Source organism: Chiloscyllium plagiosum, chromosome 1 (assembly GCF_004010195.1).
Source record: "Chiloscyllium plagiosum isolate BGI_BamShark_2017 chromosome 1, ASM401019v2, whole genome shotgun sequence".
Classification (NCBI taxonomy): Eukaryota; Metazoa; Chordata; class Chondrichthyes; order Orectolobiformes; family Hemiscylliidae; genus Chiloscyllium; species Chiloscyllium plagiosum.
This window is the reverse complement of record NC_057710.1, coordinates 134,308,301-134,334,581: the sequence shown is the minus strand read 5'-3', so window position 1 is coordinate 134,334,581 and position 26,281 is coordinate 134,308,301. Positions and strand designations below refer to the sequence as shown.

The 26,281-nt window shown below is 39.5% G+C and overlaps 1 protein-coding gene across 2 annotated transcripts in view; it reads left to right on the top strand.

Annotated features, from left to right (window-relative positions):
- Positions 1–26,281, top strand: part of ap1ar (adaptor related protein complex 1 associated regulatory protein) — a 121,279-nt gene that overhangs the window by 56,077 nt on the left and 38,921 nt on the right. For both annotated transcript variants that reach the window (XM_043697636.1, XM_043697627.1), the window contains exons 2-5: positions 7,388–7,436; positions 11,825–11,851; positions 12,977–13,002; positions 22,814–22,910. In XM_043697636.1, coding sequence (XP_043553571.1) covers positions 7,388–7,436; positions 11,825–11,851; positions 12,977–13,002; positions 22,814–22,910 — 199 coding nt within the window. The remainder of the gene's footprint in view (positions 1–7,387; positions 7,437–11,824; positions 11,852–12,976; positions 13,003–22,813; positions 22,911–26,281) is intronic.

Sequence of the window (26,281 nt, the reverse complement as noted above, 5' to 3'; positions counted from 1 at the left end):
TCAAAAGAGATTCCAATGAACCAAAAATGTGAATCCTTCTCCCATACACCAACATCAGCCATGCATTCATCTGCTCTATCCTCCTATTCCTACCCTTACTACCTTGTAGTGAGTAATCATGGGAGTAATTCAGATATTACTACTCTTGAGGACCTCCATTTTTAAATTCGTTCCTAACTCTCTCTCTCTCTTCTCCCTTCAGAATCTCAACCTATTCCCTTCCTGTGGTGTTAGATCCAACGTGTGCAATGACCTCCTGCTGGGCCCTCTTCCCCTTTGAGAGTATTCTACCCCCTCTCTGGGACCTCCTTGATCCTGGCACCAAGGAAGCAACACACTATTATGATTTTTAGCTGTTGGCCACAGGAACATCTGTCTATGCCTCGGACTAGAGTCCCCTAACACAATCCATCTCTTGGAACCCGACATACTCCTCACCGCATTAGAGCCAGTCTCGATACCAGAAACTTAACTGTTCATGCTACGTTCCCCTGAGAAACCATCACCCCCCTACATTTTCCAAAACAGCATATTTGTTTGAAATTAGGGCAGCCACAGAAGACACCTGCACTACCTGCCTACCTCTCTTACCTTTCCTTCAGTTAACCCATCTATGTGATTGTATCTGCGAATTTTCCCCCTTCCTATAACTGACATCCATCACACCCCCTTGCTCCTATAAATTCACCATTGCCTCTAACTGTCGCTCCAACCGTTTCAATCGATCTGATAGAATGCGCACAATTACAAGAAACATGTCAGGATCACAAACAACTGTTTTACACGTCCTTCATCAACCTAACTAAGGCTTTACATAGTGTCTGCCAGAAGACCTGGCTGTTAACTATCGTGAGGCAGCTGCTGTGATAAGTTCATCAGGATGTTGAGGCTGCTGCATGATGACATTTCTGCAACAGTGACTAACCTCTGTGGATTGAAGTCTCGCCCCTCACCATGGAGACAAGGGTCAAGCAGGGCTGCTTCGTCACACACACCATGTTCACCATCTTCATTGTCATCATCCTCCGTCTCACTGGCGAAAGCCTACCCAAGGATATTCAAGTCATTTACAGTTTGGACGGCAGGCTGTTCAACTTTAATAGGTTCAAGAGCAAGGTCTCCACTACATCCATCTTTGAGCTTCTATATGCTGACAACAATGCCATTGCACCACAATCTATGGAAGATCTGCAAAGCATCTTGGATGGCTTTGCCAAGGCATATAAGTTCCTAGGTTTCGCCCTGAACATTAAAAAAAAAAATCCTAGCACTTCATCAACCCCAAATGTCCCTCCACCCCTCATACAATAAGGATCAACAGCCAGCCCCTTGAAAATGTGGATCACTTCCCTTACCTCAGCAGCCGTCTCTCCTCCAAGGCCATCATTGATGCAGAGTTACAGCACCATCTGAGCTGTGCCAGTGCAGCCAATGCCCAACTCAGAAGCGGGGGTCTTTGAAGATGATTTTCAGGCCCAGTCTAAATTTCCTCCCCATACTGCTATATGGAACTGAAATGTGAACTACCTCCAACAGGCATTTTAAAGCACTCGAGCAACACCACCAGAGATCCTATGAAAAATTATGCACGTCACCTGGGAAGACCAGCAAACTCACTCCAGAGTCATGGAGGAGGCCAACATAGGTAGAATCACCATTACCATAATTCAACAGCAACATGGATGGACCAGTCATGTCATCTGAATGCCCAACTCGTGCCTCCCAAAACAGATTACATACTCTAAGCTGAAGGAAAGTCAGCATGCCCTTGTTGGCTAACAGTAAAGCTTCAAAGATAACATCTGGACCAACCTCAATTCTCAACATCAACATCTGGGAGTACATGTTTCTAAACTGGAATCAGTGGAGAAACATCATCCAGCAAGTAGCCATGCAGTATGAAAACAGTCTCTGCCATGCGGCTGAACAGAAGTAACTCTCTCTTGCACAGAGATAGAACATCAGGAAGGCCCATCTCCAAACTCCATTCCTACCCACCGATGCCCACATTGCAATAGAATCTGTGGATCCTGGATTGACCTCTTCCGCCATCTGAAAACCCATGAATAGATGCCCTTATGAAGGACACTCATACTCAACCCTACGTTATCGCCAGTATACTATTAAGTTGTTTTACAGTTATGGTACTGTTCTCACTTTTGAGTTAGATTTGAATTCAAGTTTCACTGCTGAATCTTGAGCATATCATCTGATGGTTCACAGTAGTATTGAGAGGGAGAGTCATCTTTAAGATACGACATAACAAGGTGTGGAATGCCTCCTTGAAAGTTGTAAGCAATCCTCAACAATAATTCCTGGCAACAATTGGCATCACCAAAAACAAATTACCTGGTCAGTTGCTTATTTCTGTTTCTCTGAATGTTAAAGCACTGACTGCATTTTTAAAGTATGTACTTGTTCTGTGATGCTGCGAGACGTCAGTCATGAAAAGTGCTGTTGGGATGTGCATCCTTTCATTGTTATACCAGTTGATTTATTGTGACTCGGTCCATCAACTAAAAAAAAAATCACAGCAGATGAGCAGAAAGTTGGGGACCACATGAAAATCTATTAGTGTACATTGATATGACAAATGATATTGATGCTTACTTTGTACAGTTGTAACAACTCTGAGCAGCAGGCAGATTTATGGAATCTGAAGCTAAAATGCTTGCAGGGGATTCTTGCTATGCCTTGCTAGTTTTTGTAGTCTGTTTGGTATTCTCTCACCCTCACTGCTTGGGCACCTCTAACCTGCAATATGACCATTCCCACATCTACTGTCCAGGTAGAACTCCACCTTGCAGATGCACAGCAGTGATTCCTGTTACCAATCAGATTCTGAAACCTGGAGCTCAGGTGACACTTCCCGCAGATGTATTCATTTTCACTTCTAATGAGTTGGCATAGTTGATATGACAGTATTGACTTATTTCTATTGCTGTCTATTTGCTATATCTTATCAGGCCATCGCTTGATCACTTATTGAGAGGAAACCTGTAATGCTTGGTCTCATCTTTAACTTGCTTCAGTTTGAGGTTTGCACATTTTGCAACTGATGGACCTTTATACCAAGATCTTTCATCTCCTCTTTACCCCTGTGGTGACAGCCAAGACCTGGTATCTGTTGGCACTATTTCTCTTCCTGATTGCAATTTAAAATGGGTCATAATGAAACATTAACTTTGTTTCTATCTATGAATTTCCTAACGGGTTGGGGAAGGTTTAGAGATTTGTCTCATTGAAGGTGATCGTGCTTTGTATTGTGTGGTGTGAATGTTATTTGCTGCTTATTAGTTAAATATTGGATGATATTCCCATCATATCACATGGGTACAGACTGCTTTGGTATCTGAAAAGTTGCACCTCAAACTAAACAATACAATTATCAGTGACTATCCCCAAATTTTTAACTAATGATGGTGGGATGCATGATCTGGGAAATGTCATTGCTAATCATTAAGCCTCGCACAATGCCCACTGCATCATGATGAGTCATTGCCTGAAATATCGATTGCTATTTTCTCAGATGTTGCCTGAACTGCTCAACACTTCCAATAATTTCTGCTTTCAGTGGAAATTGGCTCAGTGGCAAAATTGATTAACACTTCTAGCCATTTGATCAAACAGCCCAACTCAATTATTTTACCTTTAGTGGGGGGGTACATGGTGGTGGGAAGTCAATCCATAAGTCGTACCATAGGAAAACAATAACACTGGTGTTCTGGAAGAATTCATTTCAAGGTTAATGTAAGCATTTAACTTTCTAGGCCTTCTTTTAAAATAATAAAGCAGTCTGATTGGAGACTGCAATTTGGAGAGGGGTGCAAGTTAATATTAACAGTAAAGCCTGTATGTTTTTACTTGTTGAAATCCTGTTTATATTCTGGATGAATGGACTACAAAAAAAAACCTAGGCTATGGGAAGAATGGCTGAATAACTTCGAAGATGTGATGTTTAAGCAATATCTCTAGATGTCAATTTTAGCTTGAAGCTGTCACAGTTGGAGCCAGTTTTCAGTTATTAACTGCATATCCACATTCCAACAGTATATAATCAGGGATAGCAGTATTGCTACTTCTGTAGCCTGAAGGCATCATCTACAAATTAAAACCTGTTCTGCATTCTGCTTACACCAAATTTCAGCCAAGGTCCCATAATAAAGTCTGTTCAGGAAGCTTAGCTGTTTATTTTCATCTGACAGCAGCTAAATAGCTAGAGTGAAAGATTCCATATTCACTAAAAGGAGGTTGGGGCTTTGATATTTGACAAGGGCATAGTTGAATTCTTTTGGACATGATAAACTGGTGACCTCTTGAGACAGTCTTCCTTAAATTAGTTTTTCGTAGCTTCACTCCTTTCTTTTCCCTTGGGAAGTAATAAGACAATAGTCGGAAAGGCAATCAGCATGTTTGAACTTTTTCTGTACTTCCATGCCAACATGTCATCGAGTGGGAGTTGAACCTAGAGCTTTTGGCTTAGAGGTGGAAGTGCTATCTGCAGAACTACCAGACCTCAGGTTAACATCTACTATTTTGTCTAAAGCTCAACGATTTAGAGGGAAACAGACATTTGCAAAATAACGGGATACTGATTTAACAGTCCTAAATAAGCATGTGACTGATACAAACTGTGGATGCTGGCAAATTATGAACAACTAATAGCCTCCACTGTGCTAGTCCATTTAATTCTTAAATGTCAAGACAATGTTGACTTGATTCTTCAAAGTCTTGAAAGTAGCTACCATACCGGAGTGCAAAGACCACAATGTTACTGACTCTTTACTGCCATTTTCTGGTTTTGAATCTGACTCCAGCTGATGCCCTCGTGAAGCCTTGCAGCTTGCTTAATTATGCATCTTGGAAGATGGAAGGGCACCCAACTGTACTTAAACATGACATTCAAAGAACCCTATACAGTATGATTGTCATTAGGAAAAGGTTCCCTGTGCAGTTATAGACCTGATGTCTTATTCTTTGCAACAATATGTGGAATTCAAATTTGTAGTGGTTAGCAGCTGATCATAATACAAAGAACAATACAGCACAGGAATAGGCCCTTCAGCCTCCAACCCTGCGCTGACATATATTTTGCTCTTCCATGCTTAAATTGTCTTTACTTAGAGGATCCATATCTCTCTATTCTCTCTTGTATATGTACTTGTCCAGGTATTTCTCGAATGCTGCTGTTGTCTCCTTCCACCACCTGGCAGTGCATTTGAGGCAGTCACCACCCTTTGTGTGAAAAACTTTGCCTCTCGCATCTCTTTTAACCCCCGCACACCTTGTATCTGTGTCCCCTAGTAATTGACCCCTGCACCTCCGGGAGATAGCCTCACTTTCTACTCTATCCATATCATTCACAGTCTCTTAAACTTCTGTCAGGTCACCCCTCAACCTCCTACATTCCAGTAAAAACAAAACCAGTTTTTCCAAACTTTCTTTATAGTGAAATTCTCCATGCCCGGCAACATCCTGGTAAACCTTTTTTGTACCCTCTGCAAAGCATCCACATCCTTCTGGTAATGTGGTGACCAGAACTGTATGCAATATTCCAAGTGTGGCCTAACTAAAGTTCTATAGAGCTGCAGTATAACTTGTTTATCCTTATACTCAATGCCCTACCAATGAAGACAAGATGCCATAGCCTTTTTTATCTACCTTATCAACCTGCGTTACTACCTTCAGTGATCTGAGGACCTGCACAATTGGATCCCTCTGCATATCAGTACTCCTAAGGGTTCTGCCATTACTGTATAACTTGCTGTACTTGACCTTCAAGATGCATCACCTCACGTTTGTCTGGATTAAATGCCATCTGCCATTTATCCTCTAACAATCCTCCTCGCTATTCGCAACTCCGTTAATCTTTGTATTATCCACAAGTTTACTAATCAGACCAGTTATGTTATGTTTTCTTCCAAATCATTTAAGTAGACCACGAACAGAGAGGTCCCAGCACTGATCCCTGTGGAGTACCACTAGTAACAACCCTCCATTTTGAAAAACATCCTTCCACTGCTACCCTCTGTCTCCTATGACTAAGCCAGTTTTGTATTCATCTTGCCAGCTCACCCCAATACTATATGACTTCACCTTTTGTACCAGTCTGCCATGACGGACCTTGTCAAAAGTTTTACTGAAATCCATGTAGACAACGTCAACCACTTTCCTCTTATCTATTATCTTTGTTACCTCCTCAAAATATTCAATCAAGTTAATGAGACGCAACCTCCCCGAAAAAAGTTGTGCTGTCTATCACTAATAAATCCATTTGCTGCTAAGAGATTTCGCCCCGAGATTATTTTCCAGTAATTTTTTTTTAACCACTGACATGAGGCTCACAAACCTGTAATTTCCTGGATTGTCCCTGTTACCCTTTTTAAACAATGGTACAACATTGGCTATTCTCTAGTGTTCTGGGACCTCACCTGTGGCCAGAGAAGGTACAAAGATATCTGTTAATGCTCCAATTTGTCCTATAGCCTAACTCAATATTCTGGGATAGATCCCATCAGAACCCAGGGATTTATCTATCTTAATACCTTTTAAGGCTCACAACACTTCTTCCATTTTAATAATCTCAGCCTCAATTCTTCAATTTAGCTGGAAAAAATGTTCAATTTGAAATAGTTATAAAAATGGCTGATAAGTAAAACATTAAATTTCATTGAATCATCAATCAACACAAGCAAGAACTTTGTCATGGTAAAGTGCAGGTTTCCAGCATCCTGTGATTTCTAGCCGTCTGCTTTGTTACAATTCTACCGTTATAATTCCACAGTGTGGGAGTGGTGATCCTCTGGCATTTAGTCCCTAAATAGTTCAGCCTGTTCACTTGCTTCATATCCTGAAATCTTACCAAACATTTAGTTATCCCTCCTAATATTTCTTTCCTTGACTCAACATTCCTTTTTTTAATTATCCCTCAGTGAAACATATTTTCCACATAAGCACAATGAAATCATGAGGTGTTTGTTGAGAATATGACTAGGTGTGCAGTGTGCTAAGGCTAAATGTTGATGATTATGATTGTTTGCTGTGATAGTGATGAAGAAAGATTGTTACAGTTTTAAAGCATGTTAATGTTAAAAATATAATTTTGTTGTTATTTTTCCCTTTGGTAAATGAGCCCAATAGTGACATGTCTAGCAAGTAAAATGTAGTTATTTATAAAGTAAACAGGTACTGTTGGACAATGCATCAGTCCAAAGAAATAACTATGCATTCTTGCATTTTACTGAACTCATAATTCTAGACTGATCTTTCTTGTTTTGTTTTTATACGGTACAAGTCACAACATTCACTGCTGTGTGGTTGCTAGGTTACTTTCTGAAGTATTGTCTGCTCATCAAGCAAACTCAATAAAATCTCTTGTTTTCTCTAGATCAAAGTATTTTAGAACAAGTTCTATTGGAGAGCACTTCACTATAGAGGTAAGTAGTACAGTGCTGATTATACATCACCTGACTTGCACACTTGTTACTGTAATATTCTGACTAAAGTGAACGAATGAGTAAAGTTTTGTAAAAAAATAGTGCACACAAGATTTTTCAGTTGAACATGCTAGTAGAAGATGGTATTACTTCATCATTTGATGTTACCATTTGAAGTGAGAAAATTAGTATTTCTACATGCCAAATTATTCAAAAAGTATTCAGTTCATGGGTGCAACACTTGTCTGCACACTCTAATGTACTCTGTTACAAGATTAAGTCTTGTTGTATGGAGGAATAGTCTGATTCAGTCCAGTTCTTCTTGAACCTAACTGCTGATCATAAAATGTGAAGTATATTGGCATAATTTTAACATTTTCTCCCTTGCCAGAACAAAACAAATGGTTTTCCATTAGAGTACAGTTGTTGGTGAATGATTAGTAGTGATCTATGTATTATATACAATTTGGGTCAGGCTCACCCTAAGCTAAATCTGATTTTCTGTTAAATCACAGTAAAATGTTTCTAGTTTTTGTTTGAAAACATTTAGAGCCTATCAAGGGATTTTTTCTGGCCTCTGAAGGGAGATCCAAATGTTGATTGCAAAGAGAAAAAATAAAAATAAACCAGTCGGGGATATAATAATAGACTTTTGGAGCTTTTGTAAATATGTTGAAAAGAAATAAAGTGGGTAAAATAAACATTGAACCCTCAGACAGACATACAGGAAAAGAAATCAATGGGGAATGAGGAAATGGCAAGAGACATTGAACAAATATTTTCTGTTTTCAGAGTATACAAATTGCATTGAGAGAGAGTGAAGAACATTAATTTCTTCGACCAAAAAATAGTGAACCTACAGAATTCATTGCAACAGAAAGCTGTGAAGACTAAGTCGCTATTTAAGACAGATGAGTTCTTGATTAGCAAGGGGGTCAAAGATTACAGGGAGAAGGCAGGAAAATGGATTTGAAAAAATATTAGGTGTGATTGAGTAGCAGAGCAAACCTGATGGGCTGATTGGCCTAATTCTGTTTTTATATCTTATGGTCTAATTAACATCCATAAGAGAAAAGGCATTAGGTTTTGAGGTACTAAAAGCTGACTCACCCTCCAAAAATGAGGGCCTAGATATGAAGTTTCTTAGGGGTGACTGTAGAGGTAATGAACATGCTGGAGATAATTTTCCAATATTGCCTAGATTGATTGCAAGTTAATAAATATAATTCTGTTGTTCAAGAAAAGTGAGCAAGAGATTTAAAAAAAGATAATTACAGGCCAATTAATTTCACAAAAATACTGGAATCTATTTTTAGGGGAGTCCTTCTAAAGCACTTAACCATGTTGTGATCAGATATTGTCAGCATGGTTTTATGAAAAGGTAATCATGGTTGACCAATTTTAATGCATTTGTACAGGGCTTTGATGATTCATGCCTCGAGTACTGTGTGCCTTTTTGCCCTCCATATCCAAGGAAGAGGCAGTACAGTATTAGCTCACCAGATTGGTTCCTGTGCAAACTTGGTTGTATGTGTGATGAGAAGCTGAGTAAATTGCACTCTGTGTAGCCTCTGGCATTTAGAAAAGTGGAAGGTGATCTCACAGAAACATGTTTGGTTCTGAAGTGTTTGGCAACTTGGCACAGAGATTGTTTCCCCAGTTGATGTACCTAGAATGCAGGGGCATAGTATCAGGATAAGGAGCCAATCATTTGGGACTGTCAGTCACGAATACTTGAAAATACTTACCGAAGAGGGCTGTGGAGTCTACAATGTTGAATGTATTGAACATTGAGATTAATTTTTGATTTCTCAAGGAATTGAGAGAAATGGGTAGCCAGCAGAAAAGTGGAGTTGAAACTGAAGATTAGCCATGATTGTATTGAATGGCAGAGCACTCTCTGCTGATCAGGATGTCTGATCCTCGCTGTTACGTTCATAAAGAGCGTTTGTTCAAGTTACACAATAGAATGCATCTTTGATTGTCAACAGCTTTCAGCAAGACTTATGCTGGCCAGCAATGAAAAGTTTTGCTAACGTTGCTCATTCATGTCATACAATGTGCAACATATAAGCCCCTCACTTTGTCACATTTTTGGAGGTGTGAGAAGACAGTGGAAAAAGGAGGATATGAGTGAAGGGAAATATCTGCGATAAACTTGTATGTGGCTGCAAATATGTATTAATTATTGCATGTTAGTGCACTTAGTATTTTATCCAATTCATGCTTAATTAAATTTTCCTAGCATTTACTCTGCAACATGAAATTTATTACAGTAGTAATTAACTTTCCAAAGTTCTAACATTGTTTCATGCAATTCTTACCTTTTGTTTTGCAATGAGGTCATGACGTGCATTGAGCTAGTGTTAACAATTTATCTGATGCCAAATGTACCCAATTATCAGTTTATTCGTTATGAAAATAAATTTTGTTCTTAGAAGGAATGAAAGCTAGCCTTCAAATGGAGCTGGGAACAGGTCAATGGTCATCTAATATCTTGAGTATCTATCCCATGTTCATTGACCAAAAAGTTCAGACAATTGCTGATACAACAAATTACATGCCTCTAGAAATATAACAGCAAGTGTTCAGGGCAGAGTGAGTGGTCATCGGGCAGTTCCCATCAATTTTCAGTAGTTATCAGGCAGGGTCCTCAAAGAGCTGTCTTCTCCAAATGAAAGATACACCCAAAGAGGAGCTGGAAAACCCAGGGAAGAGTTCTCTAACACTAGACTCGAGAGCAAGATGCTGCTTCGCAACTTGAACAAGAGCAACACTCCCTGCCTCAGCAACCTGTTGACCTCTGGTGTAGGCCATCTCCAATTGTTGTGGTTATATACTTTCTTAATTCAATTAGCTCATATATCTAACTGCTGCTTAACAGCTCCATAAACTATCAGAAAATTGCCACAAATCATCGACTGCCTATATTTTGTTACTGTGATCATGAACCACCTCAGATTAATATTCATTACCAAGTTGCTGCCTTTCAATTTGTTGCTGTTTATCACTTATGAGAAGCTTAAGGATTTGTGTACAGTCTATGCTAGATCAGCCAAATAGTTAACTACATTAATCAGTACAGATATATGTACTAGGCATTTCCTTGTATCTGTACTTGAATCCTTCAGAAACACCCTCCTAGTATGCTATGCTGGACACCAAAAAGATGTATTTTAAGTATCATTGCCAGTTGGAGGGCTACAATATATTTTTAGACTTCTGATACTTTAATTTTTATAGATTTTATTGTATAGGAAAAAGCATTTTTACAAATACTACAAAGGCTCAATTTTGCCACTTTCAAGATGAAACTGCTGTGTACTAGCATCCAGCATTGCTTATCCAGTAAGGACTGCCCTACACTTTTTAAGCTATTTGTTTACAGGCTTATTTAGTGCAGAGCCCTAAGAAGCCGAGAGACTGGCATGTACCAACATACGTGATTAATGACTCCCACTGATTGCTCGCTCATTGACTGACTGTTCCCTTGAGTATTAAGACCGCCTGGTTCAGTTATTGGATTATCCAGTCTGCAGATTGACTTTGACTTTGATTTCAATGTTCATATGGTGTCATTGTGAAATCACCTTAACTCCATAGAGAGTCTGCTTATCCCCTTTACTGCTTCTGTGCCCAGAAAATGGTTAATAACTAGCTAATCATTAGGCTACTGTTGGCAAGGATTTATCTCATTAGACTTCTTATGATTGGCAACTAAGTAGCACAACTCATCATACAATGTGACTATATTGTTGCTGTCATTTTGACTACTGCGTAAGAGCATGGCAGTCATCCTCTACATTTATCCACTAGTTGGTGGTGCATTGTAGCAGCAGTTTCTGCTTGTCAGAAATCTGACAGAGTAAAATCTAAATTAATATGGAGCTCTTTCACTAGAGGTCGCTGTTGACAGGTGTTATTAATGGCTCTCTCTATGCAGATAGATGTTTCTGTTGCCGTGGGGAAAATTGACGCACATTTGATTCTTGATATGGGTGGAATATTATGATTTCAATTGTCAACCCTTAGTCTCTTTATTAAGAGTCCCTGGGACCCTGTTCCTGAAAAGGCAGTATTAGGAGAGTGTTTGATTATTTTTAAGACCAATTAGATTCTTGATAAACGAGGGGACACAAGGTTATTAGGGGCAGGCAGGAGTGTGGAATGATCAGACCAATTTCTGCAAGGAACACTTGCAGTAGTCAACTTCTCTGCCTTTCTCTGAAATTGGAAGAATTTGGCGTGGCTATCATTGTTAGCTTATGGTTCTCTTGTACTAAATTGACATCTGTCTTTCTCACTCCATCTATTAATGTGGAAGAACCATCTCATTGTGATATATGATGCAAACTTAAAATTAACCACACTCTGCTTTTTATTTACAGTTTGAGAATTTGGTGGAGAGTGATGAGGTATGTTTAAATCCATTCCCCTTGGGAATCTGTCAAAGTGCACTTAGTGACTATTACTGTTAACTGTATCACAGCTGTGTTCCCAGCAGACTCTGAGATCACCATTGAACATATCTAATTGCTACAACTGACGCTAGACAAAATGGCTGAACCTGAAGCTGTCCAGGGATTTCTATTGTCTTTGTATATTGTTCATGATTAAACATCAGTATTTTACCTATCATACCTTTTCAAACAATAAGTTCAAGGACTTTTTAATCCATTCTTGGATTTTGCAAGATAAATGAGGAGAATTTTGTATTCTTCTTTCCCTGTAACATAATATAGTGATCTTGCTGTCTTACAAAGTATTTCTTAAAATGTACTGTCTTTTTGAGAAGTTCTATTCTGCATTTTTCCACTGCAAGTAAATGTGCATGATTTATACTGTAAATAAACCTATTTTGGTTGCAAGGTAATAAAACATCAGAAGTGACAAACAATAAAGACATTCCAAAAAATTTAAACGTAAGGGGGGTGGTTTTTTTGGATGTGCAGCGTAGTTGATGATAATATGAAATATGACGAATGTGTTGGGCAGATGTATGTAATGAATCACTTGAGAAAAGGTCATCCCCAGTTAAAGAAATAACTTTCCCAAAATGTGGTCTATCCTCAGAATATTTGAGCTCCATCATCAGATGTAGTTGCAGGGAAATGAACCAGAATCCATATTGGCCTAAGTCTAATTGTATCCCTATAGTAAACCTGCAAAAGTGGCAACTGATCAATGATGAACAAGTATACTCCGTATAAATCTCAACTGCTGACTGTGAATCATTAAATTGTTATGCTTACAATAGAAACTAAATGCCACCAATTTGCTTTGTTTTTTAGAAACAAAGAAAAAATCCTTTTAAAATATCATCCCAAACAAAATAAAATAAAGGTACATACAGTCATGCAGGAATGCAATTAATTTTGTCAGTTTGATTTGTTGCTCTTTTGATGCATAAACATTTTGTCAGATATTAACATAAAATATTCATTGAATTATTTTCATGTTTACTTCTGGGTTGCCATTTATGTAATGGAAATAATGTTAACAGTCATGCAAGTTTTATAGCTTTTCTTTTATTTTTGCAGGCTGAAAGCCCAGGATTCAACCAGAGGTAAGAAGATTGAAAAGTAATATAATTGAAGGGGTATATTTTGGTAGCTGAGACCTGACGTTTGTGTGTCACTGGGAATTGGCCAAATCATTCAGGTTAATCATTTTGATTTGTTTTTAAAAATCATTTATGTACAGAAAAGCTGTTCAAACATTTTTTCCTCAAGACACTAGGTCGGTCTTATAGCATCTGTGGAGAGAAAATAGTTAAAGTTATCAGTCCTGTGACCCTTCAGAAGGCACTTCTGAGCATGATGTTAACATAGCAGACTAAATAATATTGTGTTAACTCATAAAAAGTACATGTAGTCTCTTTTTGAATTTCATTTAGTCCTCGTATCATGTATCCCTTAATTCCTTCCCTCTTTCTAGAAGCATACCCAATTTTGTCTCATTCCTTGTATGTAAGTTTCAAAGACAGGGACTCAGTGTTAACTCTGTTTTCTCTCCACAAATGCTGGCAGACCTGAGTTTCACCAGAAATATTGTTTTTGTTTGTTTCGGTTCTCCAGCATCTGCAGTTCTGCCTTTTATTAAATACTCTTCCCTTCTGACTTCCTGCACAATGAATAAACTTACACTCTACTACATATTTTCAAGAACCTAGAAGTAGATAATCGCCTTTTTGAAGGATGATCTAACTTGTATGAAGATGATGATTTTTATTTCCCCTCCAAGGTTGGGAATGCTGAGGCAACTGATCTTGTCATGTAGGTAGTTTGGCCATAGCCTTTGCATTCCTGAATTATAGAATTATGTGAATAATTTGCAAAATTTGCATACTCAATTGTATCTCAAATTTTTTGTGTGTTTCCAAAGAGGAAGGAATCAAGGGATACATGATAAGAGGACTAGATGGTGTCCATGAAAAGACCATATTTATTATAAAAATGAGTTAACATGACAGACCAAAGAATATTACAAAATTGTTTTATTGTTTCAAAAGACTAGAACAGTTTCTTAGCTATTCAGTCTTGATGGCAAAGCCATAAATTTGAAAGATCTTCCAAACTGAATATGTTTATGAATCTTGAATTGTTCAAGAAAACTCTGTATGAATCAATTCTCATTGTGGCAAATTAATGACCAAATGTTTGATTCTACTTTTCACAAAAGTGTTTTTAAGCTTAAAAGTACAGAGAGAAAATCATTTTTAAATTGGTGAGCAGTGATTTTGTATAAAAGCTGTAAAATATTCTAACATGCTGGGAGCTAGCCTTTATTTCAGTCACACATCTTCATCTTGCAGAGCCCATCTTTCATTTTTGGTTTCTGTTGTCTGCAAGGTTTAGATTACTTACAGATTAGATTACTTACAGTGTGGAAACAGGCCCTTCAGCCCAACAAGTCCACACCGACCCGCTGAAGCGCAACCTACCCAGACCCATTCCCCTACATTTACCCCTGCACCTAACACTACGGGCAATTTAGCATGGTCAGTTCACCTAACCTGCACATTTTTGGACTGTGGGAGGAAACCAGAGCACCTGGAGGCAACCTACGCAGACACGGGGAGAATGCGCAAACTCCACACAGTCAGTCACCTGAGACGGAAAATGAACCCGGGTCTCTGGCGCTGTGAAGCAGCAGTGCTAACCACCGTGCCACCCACAAGATGTTAGAAAGGATTCTGAGGGATTGGATTTATAACCATCTGGAAGAGCATGGCTTGATTAAAGGCAGTCAGCACGGCTTTGTGAGGGGCAGGTCATGCCTCTCAAATCTTATTGAGTTCTTTGAGGATGTTACTAGACAAGTTGATGAGGGTCGAGCGGTGGATGTGGTGTATGTGGACTTCAATAAGGCATTTGATAAGGTTCCCCATGGTAGGCTTGTTCAGAAGGTCAGGAGGAATGGGATACAGGGGAACTTAGCTGTCTGGATACAGAATTGGCTGGCCAACAGAAGACAGTGAGTGGTCGTGGAAGGAAAATATTCTGCCTGGAAGTCAGTGGTGAGAGGTGTTCCAAGGGCTCTGTTCTTGGGCCTCTACTCTTTGTAATATTCATTAATGACTTGGATGAGGAGATTGAAGGATGGGTTAGCAAGTTTGCAGACGACACAAAGGTTGGAGGTGTCGTTGACAGTATGGAGGACTGTTGTAGGCTGCAGCATGACATTGACAGGATGCAGAGATGGGCTGAGAGGTGGCAGATGGAGTTCAATCTGGATAAATGCGAAGTGATGCAGTTGGAAGGTCGAACTTGAAAATTGAGTACAGGATTAAAGACAGGATTGTTGGCAGTGTGGAGGAACAGAGGGATCTTGGTGTACAGGTACATAGATCCCTTAAAATTGCCACCCAGGTGGACAGGGTTGTTAAGAAAGCATATTTGGTGTTTTGGCTTTCATTAATAGGGGGATTGAGTTTGAGTCGTGAGATCTTGTTGCAGCTCTATAAAACTTTGGTTAGACCACACTTGGAATACTGTGTCCAGTTCTGGTCGCCCTATTATAGGAAAGATGTGGATGCTTTGGAGAGGGTTCAGAGGAGGTTTACCAGGATGCTGCCTGGAATGGAGGGCCTATCTTACAAAGGGAGGTTGAGATTGAACTTGGACTTTTTTCATTGGAAAAAAGGAAGAGAGGGGACCTAATTGAGGTGTACAAGATAATGAGAGGCATAGATAGAGTTGATAGCCAGAAACTTTTTCCCAGGGCGGAAATTGTTAACACGAGTGGTCATAGTTTTAAGCTGTTTGGCGGAAAGTATAGAGGGGATGTCAGAGGCGGGTTCTTCACACAGAGAGTTGTGAGAGCATGGAATGCGTTGCCAGCAGCAGTTGTGGAAGCAAGGTCATTGGGGATATTTAAGAGACTGCTGGACATGCATATGGTCACAGAAATTTGAGGGTGCATACATTAGGTTTACCTCACATGAGGATCAATGGTTGGCACAACATCATGGGCTAAAGGGCCTGTTCTGTGCTGTAATGTTCTATGTTCTAAATATAGATGATTACTTCTGGTCATGGCTGCTAATTGAATGCCAATGCTGCCAGTTTAGAAATCAGTGTTTCTAAACCTTTACAGCTAAACACATGACCAAAGCCAGCAGGAATTCTCTTCCAGAGCGATTTAAAGCGATAATCAACCATCTCTTTCTCGTTGTTTGGTTTCAACTGGCCTTTACTTAATTTGTTGTTCTATGCTGTTATTAAAGTTACCAAAGTTATTAAAGAGTAGAGTCACAAGTGGTGAAGATCTTTGTCTTGACTTCTGGGACTCTGGACAAAACTCATGGAGCAGTTAATATTTCTCTTAGTCTAATGTATCACCGCAACAGTCAGCAGAGCAGGATAAGTAGTTCGAAAAGGAGGTAGTAGGATTCTCAGCAGGAAGCCATAGTATTGAGGGAGTAATTCTCGTATATCTGCCCCAGCGAGAAACAGCTTTAGATCCTGCTTCAATAAGGAGGTGTTCACTAAAGTGTACAGCCTGAGGAAATTCAGGATATGGAAAAGATTGCATTGGCAGGGATTTTGAGCATGTAAAAGGTTTAAGCGTTTTGTTCCTTTTTGACTAAATAGTTGATATTTGCAATATTTCACCGCACCACAGAAGAAAAAGGGTGAAAATGTAGCTTCATGAGGACTGCAGGCTTTATTTAAATAGTGTAGAATGTTATTAACTATAATATGTTGCCTTGCAAGCACTGCATGTGAACTCTGAAATGAACCACAATATTCTACTCCCCTCAACATTCAGCTAATGTGATTCCATAAGCAGCAATTATCTGGCCAGTGTCTAATACCCTGACCTCAGGAATGCTGACTTCAATCTGCAGTAGTTCACAGTGCCAGCTGTATTTGAGCTATTAAGATGAACTAATTGCCAACCTAATGGGCAACCGGGTATCTGGCCAACTTTTGTGCACAATGCAGGCACATGTGCACATTGTGCACAAGAAGCAGTTAATGACAGCCAGGCTGTTGCATGAAATGTAAGCAAATAGATTGATAAACACTAATGTTGTATTGCTCTAGGAGAGCCCTGCAGACTCAGCGGAGTCCATTGTCATGGTCAATCACAGTCTGCTGCATACTGCACGCCTCTCTATTCTGAGCATGAGGGACAGATTTGCCACTAGGTATTCAATACTTTATTGTTAATATAAATCAAGAAAATCAATGGTTCTGATAGTAGCTCGTAGGAAACACTACAATAATATGTTCTCTCGACCAAGAAGACAGCCGTTTTCCATTACTCTATCTTCTGCTGATTTTTGTATCCATTGTGACCACTCTTCTTTCCATAGGCCTCAAGTTTGGTCACAGCCTTAAATCTGACATTTCATCAGACGTCTTTTGGCAGGCATAGAGATGTACAGCAGGAAAGCAAACCCTTTGGTCCAACTCATCCATGCCACCCTGGCACCCTAAATGAATCTAGTCCCATTTGCCAGCATTTAGTCCATATCCCTCCAAACCCCTCCTCTTCCTGTACCCATTCTGATGTCTTTTAAATGTACTTTTACCAGCCTCCTCCACTTCCTCTGGCAACTCATTCCATAATACACCACCCTCTGCATATAAAAGTTGCCTTTTATAATTTTCCCTCCCACCTTAAACTTATGCCCTCTAGTTTTTCTACCCTACCCCCTATCCATGCCCCTCATAATTTATAGACCTCTAAAGGTTCACCTCACAACTTCCAATGCTCAAGAGAAAACAGCCACAGCCTATTCAACTTCTCCCCCTAGCTGAAACCCTCCAAACCTGGCAAGATGCTTGTAAATTTTTTCTGAATCTTTTTAAGTTTGACAACATCCTTCTTATAACAAGGAGACCAGAATTGAACACAGAATCCAAAAGTGGCCTAACCACTACCCTGTACAGCCACAACATGACCTCCCAACTCATATACTTAAAGCACTAACGAATGAATGCAAGCATACCAAACACTTTCTTCACTACACTGTATACCTGTCTTTCAAGGAACTATGAGCCTGCACTTCAAGGTCCCATTGTTTGGCAATACTCCCCAAGATGTTATGCACTTAATAAAAAGCTCAGTTTTGGTTTGCCTTACCAAAATGTAGCACCTCATACTTATCTAAATTTAATTCCATCTGCCACTCCTCGGCCCATTGGCTTATCTGATCAAGGTCCAGTTGTACTCTGAGTTAACCTTCTTGGCTGTACACTACACTTCCGATTTTGGTGTCATCTGCAAATTTACTAACCACGACTCCTATCTTCACATCCAAACCATTTATATAGGTGACAAAAAGCAGTGGACCCAGCACCAATCCATGCTGGTCACAGGCCTCCAGTCCAAAAATCAGACCTCCACCACCACCCTGTGCCTCTTATCTTTGAGCCAATTTAGTATCAAAATGGCTACCACTTCCGGTATTCCATGTGATCTAATCATCTTAACCAGTTTACAAGCTATCGGAACGCTGCTTCTTCAGGTAGTGTTTCCAATTAAATCTGTTGGATTATAACCTGGCATTGTGTGATTTTTAACAGTCCAACTCCAGTTCCTCCACATCATGAAGTCCATATAGACAATGTCCAACACTCTGCTTTCTTCAGTCCTCTTCGCCACTTCTTCAAAGAAACTCAATCAAATTAATAAGATACTTGTTCTCACAAGCAAAGCCATGACTATCCCTCATCAGTCCTTGCCTTTCCAAATACATGTAAATCCTATCCCTCAGAATCCCTTCCAACAACTTGCCCCAATGATGTCAAGTTCACCGGTCTAGAGTTCCCTGGCTTTTCCTTACCACTTTTCTTAAATAATGGCACCATGTTAGCCGACGTCCCATCTTTTAGCACCTCACTTGTGGCTATCGATGATACAAATATCTCAGCAGGGAGCCCAGCAATCACTTCCCTAGCTTCCCACGGAGTTCTAGGGTACACCTGGTCAGGTCTAGGTGATTTATTCACCTTTATGCGTTCTAAGACATCCAGCAGCACCACCACCTCTGTAACATGGACATGTTTCAACATATCACTATTTACTTCCCCAAAGGTCTCTCGCTGTCATGTCTTTCTACGTGGTAAGCACTGATGCAAAATACTCGTTTAGTATCTTACTCATCTTCTGCGGTTCCAGACATAGGCTGCCTTGCTGATCTTTGAGGGGCCTTATTCTTTCCCTAGTTACTCTTTTGTCCTTAATGTATATCTAGAAACCCTTTGGATTCTGCTTAACCCTATTTGCCAAAGCTATCTCGACCCCCTTTTGCCCTCCTGATTTCACTTTAAGCACGTTCTTTCTACCGTTATACTCTGAGGATTCACTCAATCCTTGCTGTCTATACTTGACACTATGCTTCTTTTTTTATGACCATAACATCAATTTCTGGACAAAGTTAAAAAAAATCACACATCAACAGGTTATAGTTCAACAGGTTTATTTGGAAGCACTAGCTTTTTGGTGTGGTGCTCCTTCATCAGATAGTTGTAGAGCAGGGACATAAGACACAGAATTTATAGCAAAAGATTAGTGTCATGCAACTGAAATGATATATTGAAGAAACCTAGATTGTTGTTAAGTCTTTCATGCTTTAGGGTGGGTTGCAGGTTTCGTCTCATTAATACTTTTAAGTCAGTCTCAAGATAACTTTATGTCTGATAATGTCTGAGCTGAGATGTCACTTTTTTTTCTATAAAATCTTGAGTTATCTCGAGAATGTGACTTAAAAGTTGTTCTGGGATTTACATATTAATGAACCGAAAGCTGCAACCCATTCTAAAAGATGGAAGACTTAACAACAATCTAGGTTTGTTCAATATATCATATCAGTTACCTGACACTGTAATCTTTTGCTATAAATTCTCCGAAAGCTAATACTTCCAAATAAACCTGTTGGACTGTAACCTGGTGTTGAGATTTTTAACTTTGTCCACAGTTCAACACCGGCTCCTCCACATCATTTTTTGTAGTCCTCCAGCATTCCCTCCATCTATCTTCTTTGCCCTTCTTCCTAACAGGGCCATACTGACCCCGGACAAACTCTCATTTTTGAAGGCTTCCCACTTTCTGGCCGTCACTTTACCTTTGAAATTTTCTTGTACACACTTAACAAATTCCTCTCCATCTAAGCCTTTAGCATTATGGCAATCCCAGATGTTTGGAAGGTTAAAATCCCCTACCATTACCACCCTATTGTTCTTACAGATAACTCAGATCTCCTTAAAAATATGCTTCTCAATTTCCTGTGACTGATGGGTGGGGGGTGGTCTATAGTATAATCCCAATAAGGTGAGCATCCCTTTCTTATTTCTCAGTTCCACCCAAATAACTTCATTGGAATATCCTCCTTAAATATTGCTGTAACATTATCCTTCATCAAAAATGCCACTCACCCTCCTCTCTTGCCCCTTCCCCCCCCCTTTATCTATCCTTCCTATAGCATCTATACCCAGAATATTAAGATGCCACTCCTATGCATCCCTAAGCCACATCTCTGTAATAGTTATGATATACCAGTCCCATGTTCGCAACCATGCCCTGAGTTCATCTGCCTCACTTGTCAAGCCACTTGAAATAAATGCAGTTTAATAAATCAGTCCTACCTTGTTCTCTGCCTTGCACCTGCTTGCCTTGACAATTTGATTTGCTCCTTTTCCCAACTGCACCAGCCTCAGACTGATCCCTTTTCTCACTATCTCTCTGGATTCCCCCTCCCCGCAACTCCCACCCCCAACCCTTTACTAGTTTAAATCCTCCCAGGTGGCTCCAGCAAACCCCAGATAAGTCACATCAACTGTGCTAGAGTCATCGAATGTTATCTCATTAACCATGTCAAACAACAAGTTAAATATGATTTACCTTTACTAAATCTATGCTGGCTTTTCTTAATTAATCCCCATGTTCAAGGGATGTGTACTTCTCCCCTGAATTACTATTTCTAAAAGCTTTGCCAAAGCTAAGTTATACTAAGTGCCCCGTGATTGCTGGATTCATTCTTGTACCACTTTTATGAATAAGGGGGTAATATTTACACTTCTCCATTCCTTTAGCACCATTCCCAGATGAAGAAAAATTAAAACATTATGGCCAGCACCACCAGCTTCCTGCCTGAGCATCTTCAGAATCATCCCAAGTAATTCTAATACCTTCTAAGCTTATAAATGCAGCTGATCTTTCTAATATCTCTTCTGTCAATTTTTAATCCACCCAGAATCTGAACTGCCTTATTTTTCACTTAGACTTTGCAGTATCATCTTCCTTGTTATGGACAGAGTCCAAGGAAAGAATGCCACTTGGGGCAGTTCCTCAACATTTGTAGCAATGTATGGGAGGACAGATTGCTACAGTGCTTTGACAGCCTGCAAATGCACACTATTGTCTCCAGCTAGAACAGTAGACTGCATCATCTGAATGTTGAATGTCTTCTGCTTGTACTGCAATGGGAGTTGAGTCATCAGTTATTAGACACTGAATTGTGCTTTGGTGAGCATTTCTACTAACCAAATTGGCCACTGTTTCCAGCCTCAAAAGGATGGGCTTCCAACTGTTGGATGCAAACCAATGTTAACCATCAGGATATTTCATTCTCATTAATATTTTCCACAGGCCTTTTTTTGGCATGCGTGACAATGCAATATGATTTCAGTATGCGCCATCTGCTTTCTGCAGGATTCCCCATCAAAGTCCTCATTTGACATCTTTTTCCAGAATTCCACGTAAGCACCAGTGCTCCCTTTGTACTCTTTACCAGTACCAGTCTGTCACCACATGCTGATCCCACTCCGGAGTTGTCCTGTAATGCGCATGCAGTTTTCACTTCTAATTTGACAATTACAGTTAAAGACCCTCATCATTATTGTTCTTTCACTTCTTTCTCTTCAAAAACTGTGACACAGCAATAGCTTTATGGAGAAGGGGTGGGAACGAAGAAATCAATGTTAACATTTTATGCAGTCTACGAAGTGTTGTATGGTACAACATGAGACTTTCGGGTGAATCAGCTTGAAATACTGTGGATCTCCAACACTATAAAGCTTAGTCATATCCATTACATGCCAAGTGTCACATAAGACAAATATTGGGGCTGTAATTTTCAGAAATCATGACAATGAAGCTGTCAGTATTCACACCTTTATAAATTAAAACAGACACAGAAATATGGAAGCTGTTGACTGATTTGTTCAGCTCTTAGATAATCTGCATTACCCCTAAACCTGTGATTCAGCATCAAAATCCATGTAAGGGCATTAAGGGCATTAAGTTGTACTTGTTTCCTAGTTACCCATTTTAAAAAAAATAAAGTTAGACTTTTGCATTCAGGTGCAAGTAAATGTTTAATGATGTGATGAAACTTTAAAACCATCACCCTTGTTCTAACAGATGTAACTTTGCATGTGTTTCGTCCTTTCGTAATGTCCTTTTGTGCCAGAGATTTGGGAAAAAAATCATGAAATTTCTTGTCTCCATCATCTTTCTCAATCCTTCCTTTCTTTTCCTCACACTTCTTTTTGCTGTTTGCACATGATTTGACATTAATTTGAACAGTAAGTTAATTTTATACTTGGTTTGGAGTTTGTGTCTCAGAAGATTCTTTGGTCTCACTGAGGAGATCACTCTTGCTTGCACTGTCACCAATCTCCTGTGAAGGGACTTATGCTGAATCAAGAGGCCAATAACAGCAAGTTACTGCTCAAAAGCCCCTGAGCGCACTGCAAACTGCTTTAAGATAGTGGGGCAACTTTGCATTGGTTCATGTGGTGAATGTATTTCTTTATTAGCTGTGACATAATCAGAAATTTTTCACTGTGGTCATACTGGCAATTATTGTGGTTTTGATGTGAGCCTAGTTACTATAGCCATTGCCATTCATATTTTAACAGGCCAATTAATGAAGATGAAGTCCAAATCCTTCAAAATAGACAGTATGATGCTATTTCTCAGAAGCAAGTGGTGGTGGACAAACAGCTCCAGACTGAGGTACAATGCGGATAATTTAGTTCCTTCTTTACTATTCATTTTTCTCTTTGAAAATAAATTGATAACTTTCAACTTACTAATCCCAGAAATTACCAATATTGGAAGTTTTGTTTTTTGTAGTAGAATCTCTAACTACTCCATTTTGAATAGTATGGAAGCCGGTTTTTTGTAACATCTTGGTAAAATTCTGTCCAAGCTGCAGTAATGCTTAATTTGTTCAGGACCTCAAATCCAAAGAGCATAGATTCATGAGTCATTGTGGCGAGAGAGTACAGAGGTTCCATATTTAATTTATGCAGATTACCTCAGAGCAAACTCCGTTAGCTGAGTGGATGGTCATGTGCACTTTGCAATGTCATCCTATTCTGTGGACTGACAAATGAATGTCTGCCGCAAATGGAATACTTTTATTGTGTGACTTGTGTTGTTTCATTTTACATTTAGCCTGACGATTGATTCTTCTTGCATTGAAATACCAGCTACATACAGCATGTCTACAACTCTACTAAAGTAATTTGAAGGCTGATGGACTCGTCCAAGTATTGCATTCAAGAAATTTTCATTATGATTTTAGTAGAAGACAATAAATATCTCAATGTATTGTATATTCAAAGGAAACTAAGTACATTTTATCCATGGCACTCTACCAAATTGATTTCTACATCTGTGAAAATTTTTCAGAAATAGTGTTCTTGGGCCCCACATTAGGCTGTTTGAGTTTGTTTCTATTAAAATTGATTGAAAATATATTAGGAGTTTTTGAAACATGGTATTCCTACAAATTCATTTCAGATAACTTATCTTCTGAGAATACTATGTTCAGTAGGTCCCCTCAAGCTGGAGGATGTCATCTCTTGTTTGGCAAAGAAAAAAATGCAGCTTTGGTCATGGATAGATTGAAGTAATGAGCAATAAGTCACCTCTTCAACCACAGAAGTGCATGATGGACACTGAAGTGGGTCTGCTAATAATGCTAGCTTTGTTTTATGGTTTACCTTTCCAGGAATCAATTACGTTTGTTATTAATATGTTTAGGCAGACTGGGCCATATAGCAAATTCCAATGATCTCTTCTCATCTCTTGAACAGAAATTCGGATCGAAGTTTTTTGAATTATTTTCATTTGTCTAAACTCTAGTGAGTAGAATCCCAACCTGAGACTTCCTCAAAACATTCTAATAAATTAGTCAGCTCATAAGGCAATCCCGCCATATCAGTGATCATTGTAGTGCATCTTCTCTGAACTGCCTGCAATGAAATAACATCCTCTTTTATAAAAGGGGACCAATACTGCTCTCCGTACTCCAGATGTAGTCTGACCAGCGCCTTGTACAGTAGAGAGATGTCCCTACTCTTAACCCCTTAAAATAAAGGTCACCATTCCATTAGCCTTCCTGATTACTTGCTGCATCTAGCTGTATTCTAGCTTTGTGTTTTGTGCACATGTACCCTCAAGTCTCTTTGCAGCTATCTGCAGTTTTCTCCACTTAAATAATATTTTGCTCTTTTGTCCTCCCTTTGAAAATGAACTTCACATTTTCCCCACTTTTGCCAACTTCTACCTATTTTCATAACCTATCAAAATTATCTATGCATTCTTCTCAGAACTTCCCTTTCCACCAATTTTTATTATCTGCAAATTTGGCTACAATGCATTCACTTCCTTCCTCCAAGTCATTCATATATATTGTAAACAGTTGTATTCCTAGCACTGATCCCTATGGAGTCCCATTAGTTCCAGGTTGCCAACCTGAAAAGAACTCCTTATGCCTGCTCACTTTTTCCTGACCATGTAGCAATTCTCAATCCATGATAATATACTATCCTCAATACCATGGATTTTTATCTTCCAACTTAACCATTTGGGAGATATCTTATTGAACATATTTTGGAACTACAACACATCTATTGGTTCTCCTCTATCTGCTTTGGTTGAGACTTCCTCGAAAAACTGTAATAAATTCATCAGACACAATTTCCCTTTTGTGAAGCCATGCTGACTCTGCTTGATTAGGTTATGATTTTCGAAATGTGCTGCTATTACTACCTTAATTGATTCCAACATTTTTTTCAACAATAAATGTTAGGCTAATAAGGCTTTAATTGCCCATTTTCTGCCCCTCTCCCTTTTTTAATAAGGGTGTTACATTGGCAATTTTCCAATTTTGCGGTACTTTTCTAGAATCCATGGATTTTTGGAAAATTACAACCAGCACATCCACTATCTCTGTGGCTACTTCTGTGAGACAGCAGTGCTAACCACTGAGCCACCATGCCGCCTCAAGCCCAGACAATCCAGTCTTTTCTCAATGACCGACCATAGCAAGAATGTCCTTCGTCAAACTAGGAGAGACACTGCATACAATACACAAGGTATGGCCTCACCAAAGTCTCACCAATTGCAACAAGACATCCTTACTCTGATACTCAAATCCTCTTGCTATGAAGGGGAGCATGCCATTAGCTTCCTTCCCTGCCTGCTGCACCAGCATGTTAACCTTAAACTGTTCCACCATGATACCCAGGTCTCATTGCACCTCATCTTTTCCTCAACTATCACCATTCAGAATAATCTACCTATTTTTGTGACCAAAGTGGTAACCTCACATGTTTCCACATTAGTTTACGTTTGCCAAGTATTCGCCCACTCAGGCAGTCTGTCCAAGTCATCCTACAACCTCTTAGCATCTTCCTCACAGCACATGCTACCACCCAGCTTAGTGTCAATTGCAAGTTTGAAGATATTGCATTCAATTCCTTCATCCAAATCATTAATGTATTTTGTATTGTCTGTACAATTTTCTAGTAATAATGATGGTACTTATAGAGTCATAGAGATGTACAGCATGGAAACAGACCCTTCGGTCCAACCCGTCCATGCTGACCAGATATCCCAACCCAATCTAGTCCCAATTGCCAGCACCTGGCCCATATCCCTCCAAACCCTTCCTATTCATATACCCATCCAAATGCCTCTTAAATGTTGCAATTGTACCAGCCTCCACCACTTCCTCTGACAGCTCATTCCATACATGTACCACCCTCTGCGTGAAAAAGTTGCCCCTTCGGTCTCTTTTATATCTTTCCCCTCTCACCCTAAACCTATGTCCTCTAGTTCTGGACTCCCCGGGGAAAAGAATTTGTCCATTTATCCTATCCATGCCCCTCATAATTTTGTAAACCTGCTCCAGGGAAAACAGCCCCAGCCTGTTCAGCCTCTCCCTGTAGCTCAGATCCTCCAACCCTGGCAACATTCTTGTAAATCTTTTCTGAGCCCTTTCAAGTTTCACAACATCTTTCCGATAGGAAGGAGACCAGAATTGCACGCAATATTCCAACAGTAGCCTAACCAATGTCCTGTACAGCCGCAAC